At 38.8% G+C, this 10,470-nt stretch overlaps 1 protein-coding gene across 2 annotated transcripts; it reads right to left on the bottom strand.

Annotated features, from left to right (window-relative positions):
• Window positions 1-453: 453 nt before the first annotated feature.
• On the bottom strand, window positions 454-8,563 carry ccsapa (centriole, cilia and spindle-associated protein a). 2 transcript variants are annotated; one of them, XM_076091818.1, is made up of 4 exons: window positions 8,393-8,563; window positions 6,590-6,969; window positions 5,061-5,404; window positions 454-4,186 (listed from the first exon to the last, which is right to left on the bottom strand). In XM_076091818.1, exons 1-4 carry the CDS (start codon window positions 8,401-8,403, stop codon window positions 4,007-4,009), a joined length of 915 nt encoding a protein of 304 aa, XP_075947933.1. In that variant the 5' UTR covers window positions 8,404-8,563; the 3' UTR covers window positions 454-4,006. The 2 variants fall into 2 exon arrangements, with proteins under 2 accessions (XP_075947933.1, XP_075947932.1); XM_076091817.1 differs by lacking the exon at window positions 8,393-8,563 and having other exon boundaries at window positions 6,590-7,567.
• Between the last annotated feature and the right edge of the window lie 1,907 nt (window positions 8,564-10,470).

Genomic DNA, 10,470 nt, shown 5'->3' with positions numbered 1-10,470 from the left:
ATATATACAATAGAGAACAATCCTGAATACCAGCTCCAGACTGAACTCTGAGCACAATTCATTTTATTTTCACTCGAATATAATTTGTAAATCACACAAGACTGAAATCTTAAGTCCTGATCACGACAACCGAATAACCGGGACCGACGTGTTTAACTGTCGGGCGTCTTGATCCGAGCCGCTCCTCTGATTGGATTAAAGGTTTAAAGCGTCACTGAAGCTCAGCTCAGGCTGTAACACGACTTCAACGAACCACAGCTCGGTTTCTTTTGTCCAGCAGAGTGCAGTGCTTAGATCTCTGATTCCTCTGTGAAGACCCTGAATGCATCATCACTCACCTTCCACAAAAATAAAGTCTTGTTAAAGTTTATTAAGTACAAGTACTCTACTACATCTCATTAGTGATGCAGATGAATAATACAATATTCCATATTCAATTACTAGACACATATAAACTATTCAAATCAGATTTTTATTCAAATATGATTTACTCACAGCAAAGTGGATGAAAATATATATATAGTGTTTATATATATATTTATGTAGTAGTGCATGTTTTCAAATACAAATACAGTGACCAAAAATGTAAACAGTCGGAGATAAAATATGAATCAATATTCAAACATAATAATAATAAACCACACTAACTCAAAGCTTTTGTAGATACAGCAAGTAAATCAAAGCCAACAGTGCATTTCACAAACTCCTCACATAAACATTATACTTTAGTGCCGATTTATCGAGTTCATATTTTACCGTGATTGTCTGAAACGTCTGGACTCATCAGGAACCAAACAAAGTATCAAATACTGAACAGTTTATCTGTTTAATGTCGTCTTCTTCACACCCGAGAGACGATTTCTCACAAGCTTTGTTTTTTCTTCTAAAGAAACGTTTATAACTGTATATTTAAAATAACACAGAATTAGTATATCTGTCAGAATCTTTCTGTAGATTCATTTTTCCCAAATGTTTAAATATTTATTGTTCTGCTGAACTTTTAAACATAAGAGCTTCTAATTTCATGTTTGTTTTGAGGTTTTAAAGTTGCTTCTAAATGTGGAAATCTCTTCAAAATCAGTTTCCTTAAAATATAATTTGTCATATTTCATCACTTCATGAATCTATCATCACATATTCCTTTAACCCCTTCAGCCCCTCTGAAGACCTGAACTTACGCTCTGCAGCCAAACATTGCTCAAACAAAGAACCTTTTATTGCTTCTAGTAATTCTAGTTGAGCTGCCAAAGTTTCAAAAGAAGCCGAATATGTTTGAAAGCTGTAAGAAACAAAACGTTTTACTCAGTGAAATACAGCTTAAGTGGAGGGAAACAAGCCGATGTGGAATGTGTAAGTCTGTCAGGATTTTAATTAGCTTTAAATATAAAGAGGATAAGACTTCTTTTAAGTAATTTGCAGCTCTGACTTCTACTGAAACCAGATCAACGCTTCACGAGTCTCAGACGCAGAAACAAAGGTCAGATTGTTGATGCTGAAGACATCAGAGCCACGAACTAAAGTAAAGACATGAAGAGACGTGAAGACGTCCGCGTGTCCAGTTTAAAACCACATATAAGTTTCACTTCCAGATGAAAAGCATGTTTGAAATACCTGAAGAAGTTGATATTTTGTGGCCATTTTGATTATTTTGATGGTTTTAAAAAAGGGAAATCTTTCAAACGTTACATTTTCTCATTTTCTATATTCCAAAATTTCCCCCAAAAACAGCAAATGTTCAGAGTTGGATGTTTGTATTTCTGTTCTGATAAAGAGAACATGTGAGTAAAGTCATATCAGGAGTTCAACAGGATTTAACTTTGAACAGAAACATAAATAGCAACACAGACTGGTGCGTGTAGTTAAAGTAAAGTAACGGCACTGTGTTGTTTCAGACTGGACACTTCTGAGGATAAAGAATGATATTAAATAAAAAGATAAACAAATAGTTTTGCACATTCAGAGTGACGAGGTTCAGCCGGTGTTAAAATCAATAAACATTCTCAGTGAGTTTAAATGCATTCAGTTTCAAAAGTATTCTCACAAACTGTACATCAAGTAGAAACACATCGTGAACTTTAGCCCTCGGGTTGAGTCACGGGACGCGACGCTGACATCAGCATGTTTTTACAATCGTTAGTTTCATTGATCAGTCAGAAAGACGGTCAAAAACCGGTGATTGAGTCCGTCAGTTTGATTAAACAGATAAAGTCTAAACGTCAAATGCAACAAGGCGCTAAAATATGTTAAAATCGATTAAAACTTATAATATATTGGAAATAAACGTTTATTTTTTCCCCTTTTCATCCCGGCGCTGGATCTAAACACTAAAACATTATTTTACTGTAATTTCTCAATAATCTAACAATTAATGTTTGAACCACTGATTATTTATTTACTGTATTTAAAGATGACATCCCGATATTCAAGCACATTCATTTCTTTATAAATTATGTGATTTTTTAAAAACATTTTTATTTAACAGGAAAAAAAAACATTGAACTAGAAGAAGACAAACCTGTTAAATAAAAAGTAAATGAGGCGTTAAAGCAGATCACTCATTAAATACATCACTTTATAAGCTTTAAATTATCTGAATATTAAGGTTTTATTTTATTCATGTTTCATTTCGCTCTTATTTTATTTTTTTTACCATGATCAATGTATTCTGTGTTGTATTCTATTTATTCATTAACATTTATTTTATTTTATTAATTTGTTGTGCATTAGTCTTTTCATCTTCTCTCTTGTTTTCATCTCGTCAATCATTTGTAAAGCTGCTTTATAAATAAAACTTTAAATCATTGATTGATTGATAAAAGTTTATTAATTCGTCGGTCTTCATTCGAGGCGAACAAGCAACTCCTCTTCAGCTGTTTTAAGCAACATAAATTAATAATATTATAGTTTTACATTTAAATTAATCTCACAGAGTTATTATGTAAAACTTCTACTCTGAAACTTTAAATGAAGAGTTTACTTTTGCATAATCACCCTCAAGAAGTTGAGCTCGACTCCTTCTGTTATTGAATCTGTTGGTCTTACATGTGAATTAAGAGAATTAAGTTTTGTCAGCGTAGCAGAGTATTCCTCGTTAAAATCAATGTAAACCAGAAGCTGCATCTCAATGAAGAAAAACACAATTAAATCTGAGACTGTTATAAAGGCAGCGCATCTTAAATATAGCTTCTACTCAGAAAACACTTCTCTTGTCATTTGATAAATCTTATTTTCTAGTTTGTTCTAATCTAAACTTGACATCCAAAGTAGTCAAATATCAAAAATACTCCGGTTTGGTCCGTTTCTGCTGCCTTTGAGTTATAAACACTCACAGCTGCCTCGCGAGGAAGAAAACTAAACAACAATAAAGAAATGAAGCAGTTTGTTTGGAGGCTTTCATGCTGATAAAATGAAGTACATTCAAATAGTTATCTGACTGATTTCTGTTTTCAAATAAAAAGCTCAGAAAGAGTCAATTCTCTCCGATGTTTGTTCATTATCAAACATACTTCAGTCCGTCACACCCGAGGAACCGAACTGTTCCGGTTCAGTTTGTTTCGCTGCTGTCGAGCAAACAAACGTATGAAGGGCCTTTGAACAATGCAGAATACTGCAATCAACCCTATAAAAGTGTATTTTAAGAGGAAATAGTAACTTGAAATGAAAACACTTATTGTTTAAAATCTGATTTTGTATCAAAAAGATGTGTTTTTATCAGTGGAGAGAAGTTTAAACAAAACTCTGTAGGTCCTCACACAAGTTAAATAGAGACTTTTTAATCATTTATTATATAAAGATGTCTGTTGTGTTTTAGCTGCACTTGATATTTAATGGGGATTCACTTTAAATTCAGACACTTCTTGGTTGTTTGTTTTTCGACAGCAGCGATTCACTCTGAAGGACCCTGATTGGACTTTAACGAGACATACATGGTTCTCAGTTCCACCGTCTGATAAGGAAACGTGGTGGAGGTCAGGGGTCATGGGGGGGGGGGGGGGGGGTCCCGTTTCTACCTCAGCCGGGCAGAGTAGCAGCGCATGTACTCCGTCATCCAGCGGTCGTCCACCACCGTCAGCTGCGACCGCCTCGTCTTCTCCAGGTCGGCTGACCGAGCCCGCCGGCGGTCCAGGTTGGAGCTCCGTTTGTCGGACTCCCGCCGGGTCTGACAGCAGGCGTCGGACGTGTTGTTCTGAGAGGAGGAACCAGAGAGAGAGAGGGAGAGAGATAGAGAGAGAGAGAGAGAGAGAGAGAGACAGAGAGAGAGAGAGAGAGGGAGGGAGAGAGAGAGGGAGAGAGAGAGAGAGTGGGAGAGAGGGAGAGAGGAGTCGTTTCCGAAAAGCACACCGGTGTTTTATTATTAATGGCCGCAGAGTTTCTGGTGACTCGGCTTCACTTCTCTGGTGTCCTGTGAACGAGGTCCGGCCGCTCTGACAGACTCCTCAGGCTTCATTAAAGCTTTACATCCAAACACTTTTGCTTTTTATGTAACGTTATAATCATAACTTTATTTTACATAGCACCTTTAAAAAAGAGACAGTGAAGCCTAAACAAAGCAAAACAAACTAAGATGAGAGTTAAACCCTGATTAAACAGAACAATAGATGGATCCTCAGCCAGGTGGTTCCAAAGCCGACTGGTCCTGAAGGCAAAAGCACGGTAACCTTTAGGATTCATCCTCGACTGTGGAGCAGACAGAAGGGCCCCACCTGAGGATCTAAGGCGGTCTACATTTCTTCTATATAAGTTTTGGGGCCAGCACTCAGACGTGCTTTAAAAGTGATGAGTAAGATGTTAAAATGAACTAAAACCAGGATGTGATGTGATGTCGTCTGTTCAAAGATCAACAAACAACAAAACACACGCTCGCTTTATAAAATATGAGTAATTATAGATTCGTTGTTATTGATTAAACTACCCAACGGTATAAAAAGCACTTAAGATGACAACATGAAACGCTGCTTTCGGATATTTAAAAATGAATTATTGATATCGTGTTAATAACAAACATGATAATATTGTGTAAATAATCCGGCGCCTCTTCAATCATTCACTGCAACACTCACGTCATTCGGCGTCCTCTTGACGTCCGTGTGTCTCTCGGTCCAGTCCAGTCGGCTGGACGGCCTCCGGTTCTCCTTCTCCTTGGTGCTGATTGGCGGTTGGCTCTTCGCTCTCGGCGTTTTGCGGTCCACGGCTGGTTTATCTTCATGGGAACTGTCCCGGTGTCCCGGCTCGGACCGAGGGTTGCGGCGGCGGGGGCGGCGCTTTGGCACCGGGTTTACCGGCTCCCCGTCGGAGGACGTCGTGTCGGCGGGACCGTTGTCCGTGTCCCCAGAGGATCCGCCGGGGTGTGGAGCCGCCGTCGCAGAATCACCGCCGGCTTCGTTCTCACCGTTTTCTACAACTGCTGGTTCACACACAGACACAGAGACAAACGTTCTACCAAAGAAACATTTTTCATTGATTTGTACACTTTGTCTGTTTGGTCAACGTATCGTTCAGTTTAGGTCAAAACTTTGGCAATACTGTGACATCACTACACTTGGCTACGTTGCGTATTGGATTTTCTACTAACCAAAATTAATATTCAAAAAGTCTCTGCTCTAGTTTCAACCAGCGTTTCTACCGTCTATGTGTTTGTTTGTCATGTAGAAGTGACTTTGAGAAGATTAAATATTTATTGGTGCACAATGATAACTGGCTGGTTTTCCGTTTATCATGTTGTTGAATATTGTGTATAAAGACCTTCCTGTCTGGAGACCCAGTAGGTCTTTTATATCTGTGCTCAGTGTCTGAACGGGAGGAAACAGTCCCATCTGATCGCTGAACCTTCAGTGCAAATATTTTTAGCATCAGTGTCTCCTGAGTTTAACCAGCTTTTGGCCCTCTATACGGTCAGAGTGACGCTCGCTCACACACACACACACACACACACACACACACACACTCCTCCTGGGGTTCTGTTAGATTATCCCAAAAATATCCCTGGAAGAGAGGACAGGAAACAGCGGGAACATTCTCTTCACAGTACATAGCCAGTCGTATAAATCCCTGTTTTCTCACATGAATCCCGAACCCGGGTGAGATTAGAGTCCTTGACTGAACATTTGGTTTTAAACGCAAATTAATTTAGAGTTTCAAAACGCCTGAACTCAGAGTGATGAAGATAGCAGGGCTGCAACCGGTGATTATTTTCATTCGTCTATAAATCGTCAGAGTAGCGTCGACAGAAAAGACAGTTTTTGAGCAATAGATTGATTGATAGTAAAAACAATCATCTCTAATATTTCTAATATTTTGCGGCCCCCAAATATGTAAAAGTTTCTGAATGCTTGAACTCAGATTGATGAAGCTTAAATTAGATACTGACAAATATTCTTATGTTCAATTAATATGTTGTTTATTCTACTTATCAAACTATATTATAGGTTTGTGGGGAATGCCCGTCAGAGGTTCTGAGAGACAAAAGAGGGATCTTCAACCTGCTTGTTTAGTCCGACCAACGGTCCAAAAAGAAAGACGTTTACTTGGTAACTGATGTATGTGGTTATTGATCAGTTATTAAAACTACAGTCAGTAACTGTCTCCTCACCGGCGGTCGGTGCAGCGTCTACGTCTGCGTCTCCTCCTCCCAGCTCAGTCCGTCCTTCCTCAGAAGGCGGTTTCGACGCGGGGCTGGCCACCTTATGTTTCACCTCCGAGGCCGGCGGCGGGAGGGACAGGGGGGCGATTTTGTTCCTGTTCAGCCTCGGCGTGGACCAGCCGCTGGATTCGGAGCTGCTGTCCCAGCCCTCCCAGAACCAGGGCTTGTGGGAATGCTCCATCACCCGCCGGCTCAGACGGTACTTCAGAGAGTCCTCGTAACATTTGGAGAACGTCTCCCATCTGGGATCCCTAAACTTCTTCATGTACTCCGTCCGGATTTTGTTGGTCACCATGGTTGTTGTTATTGCTCCTGTCTGGTCCTTATCACTGTGGAGGAAATGAAACAGTGACATTCACACAATAAAATGAAATCAGAGCGCCATAAAGCATGATGGGCAATGTAGTCTGTTGTTATCTCACGGCAGGAGAAGGACAAACGGCTTCATCAAACGTCAACCGCAAGTATTCCCAGTGAACTAATACCTAGAGTACTTCATTAGTATAGTACAATCAGTGCATTCATTAGTAATAAAACATGATAGATTGACAACGTTTAGAGCTTAATCTCCTCACCGACAGTCATTAAAGGCAGACACAGTTAGTGTGACCAACCTTTCATAAAGAAAGAAATTTAAAGATTTACAAAAAAAAAAAAGATGGCGGACAAGCAAGTGCAAAGATCATAGACCCGGTGTCTGGTTTCTAAAAGAGTGTTTTGATGCTTTCATCTTGTCAATAACCGGAGGAAGTATTTATTTAGCTCCTTTACTGAAGTAAACACTCCAACACAAGTAAAAGTCCTACATTGAAAATGTCACTTAAGTAAACATATGTAAGTGTAATCAGGAAAACGTACTCTATGACTGTTATAGTATCGTACAGTATGTCATTACATTATGTAGATTGAGCTGGAGCTCATTTTAAAATATTAACTAATGATTATTTTCATTAATCTGCTAATTATTTTCTCTATTAATTGATGTAAAAAGTATATTTCTCTTTGAGATGTAGTGGAGCAGAAGTAGAAAGTGGCATGAAAATTAATATTTATGTAAAGTACAAGAACCAGTGCAGGTACTTGAGTAAATGTACGTAGTTACAGTTTCTGAGAGGATACCTGCAGCACCTCGTGACGTGCGTGTACCAGGTGTGGTCTACCTTTAAGCCCCGCCCACCCCCCTTCACAACAGATTACCGTCAGAGGAGGGTTGAAGCTTATTATAGTCGTATTACTGACTATACTGCAACTAGTACTCATACTAACAGACCTATTCATACCGCCTACACACACATCACATTTCATTTTATTATCTAAAAAACATGTTAGGTTTAGTGAAAAATAAACTACATAAATTATTCATTTAATTTATCTGAACTGGCCACGAAACCAGGACAATATTTACTGCAAATGATTGCTCATTCATTAAGTGTATTTTATTTTTTCTTCCTTTAACTGAAACACTCTTATTTTGAAGTCTTTCTCTTCCCCAGTCACACCCCAAAAACATCGTATTTTCTGAATTTTAGCCTTTAAAAACACCGCAGAGGAAAACAAGACAGACAATTACATCTTCTGAAGATCAAACAAATGTCCTAATGTGTGATAATATGAGTTTTTAAACGGCAGTCGTCGTGTGAAAACAGGCTGCAGCCGTCATCACACCTCGTTTGTAAACACGGTGAGGTTTTATGGGTTTTGTCAATTTGAGGATAATGGTTGAATATTAAAGTCAGGTGTGATTTTACTCACCCAGACCTCATCCCAGAGGGGTCCGGTCTGATGTCAAAACCCCGTCAATCCCTTCAGTCCCGTCGGTCAGACGCCTGACATCGCTCCGTTACTCGATGCCAGAACACACCGAGAGCCACGCAACAAGCTGGCTGACGTACAGCAACGAGCTTCCGGCGTACCCTTTCAGAGTAAAACGGCGAGGACTACTTTTTTTTCCTTGTAAATGTTTAGTGTCATTGCTCTTGTATAGTTTGTATTTCCATTCTCTTCTCATTTGATCTATTTCCTTCTAGGTAAGTAATAGTCAATGAAATACTAAAGTACCGTTTATATTTTTACTACCTTGTAATTTGCAAGTATTGATTGTAAAAATAAATGTTATTTCTATGTCAAAGAAAAGTCAGTATGGAAAACATCCACATACTTTTGGCCATGCAGTAAATGTAAACGACTTGCTTGTGCAAATCTCTTTATGCCCCTCAAACTGAGATAATGGTGAATATTTAAACTGTAGCCATTTCAGTGTAACCTTTATTTTGAAAGAGATTTTATACTTCCGGCACAGTTCTGATTAACTCCCGCGAGCATGATGGAGCAGAGCGGAACATTTTGTAGTAATGAAGAATGAAATATGATTTCTTCATGAAGATGCAGGGACCAGACTGCGCATGCCTGCTCTGCCTCCATCTGTGCAGTGACGACAACAGGTGAAACAAAAAGATCAAACTTCAAACTCCTTTAACTGTCAAAGATGAATTCCTCTTCATCTTGTACAGAGCTATTACAACATTTATTGTAAAATAAATGTTATTTCAATGTCGAAAAAATGTTATAAATAAGTCACAGTATAGTATGTCGAGAATAAAGTCAAAAATAGGTCATCGGTATGTCGAAAAAAGTCACAATAAGTCATACAAATAAATTCATAAAAGGTAATTTTATAGTAGTTGAAAAAAGCATGTCGAACAAAAAAAAAGTCATAGTATATGTCAAAAATATAATTAAAAAGTCATAGTATATGTCAAAAATATAATTAAAAAGTCATAGTATATGTCGAAAATATAATTAAAAAGTCATAGTATATGTCGAAAATATAATTAAAAAGTCATAGTATATGTCAAAAATATAATTAAAAAGTCATAGTATATGTCGAAAAAAATCAAGATAAAAGTCATAGTATAATATGTCAAAATAAGTCAGTATGAAATATGTCCAAAAAAGTAAAATAATAGGATGTCGAAAAAAATTAATAAAAAGTCATAGAATGGTATGTCAAAAAAAGAGCTCCGGGATGAAAAGTGGCTGGCCTTTTTGTGCGACATGACGAAGCATCTCACTGCGCTAAACCTCCAGCTTCAGGGACGGGGACGGGTGATCACAGACCTGTATGATCACAGACATGTATGATCACAGACATTGTATGATGCAGTGAGAGCTTTCTAAGCCAAGCTGCGCCTGTGGGAGACTCAGATGCAGCAAGGAAACTTGGGTCACTTTCCGTGTTGCCAAACACTGACAAACCGTGTCTCCACCGCTGTGTTCTCGACTGCGCATTTTGCTGATAAACTGGGCGCACTTGGCGCGGAGTTCACTCGGCGATTTGCCGACATTGCAGTTCAGAAATTTAAATTTTAACTGCTCAGCAATCCGTTGAAGTGGAAAGAGCACCTGTGCACAATCAAATGGAGCTGATAGACCTCCAGTGTAATGACACTCTCAAGGCAAAGTAACTGTGGGCGCTGCTCCAAGCTTCATCCGCGAAACGATGCCGCAACTCCGCCTACATGCTGCTCAAATAGTCATACCTGTGTGAGCAGCTTTTCTCTGTGATGAAGATTAACAAAAACCCACACAGGAGTCATCTCATTGATGCACACCTTCACTCCATCTTGGCAGTTTCCACAGCACAGAACCTAACCCAGACATTAATGAACTGGCAGCCAAAAACAAAAAAGCCAAACATCTGGCTCACATATGCATAAAAGAATGTAGCCCATTTCTTTTTGCACTTTCTCCAACATCCATTCTATCCTGTTTGTTAAATATTGACCCTATTTGGCCTTCAACATGGTCCCAATTTTTAATTTTGGCCCTCT

The sequence above is a fragment of the Anarhichas minor genome, unplaced genomic scaffold (assembly GCF_050575085.1).
Source record: "Anarhichas minor isolate MPS153535 unplaced genomic scaffold, ASM5057508v1 ptg000014l, whole genome shotgun sequence".
In the NCBI taxonomy this organism is placed as follows: Eukaryota; Metazoa; Chordata; class Actinopteri; order Perciformes; family Anarhichadidae; genus Anarhichas; species Anarhichas minor.
This window is presented reverse-complemented; position numbering and strand designations above follow the sequence as displayed.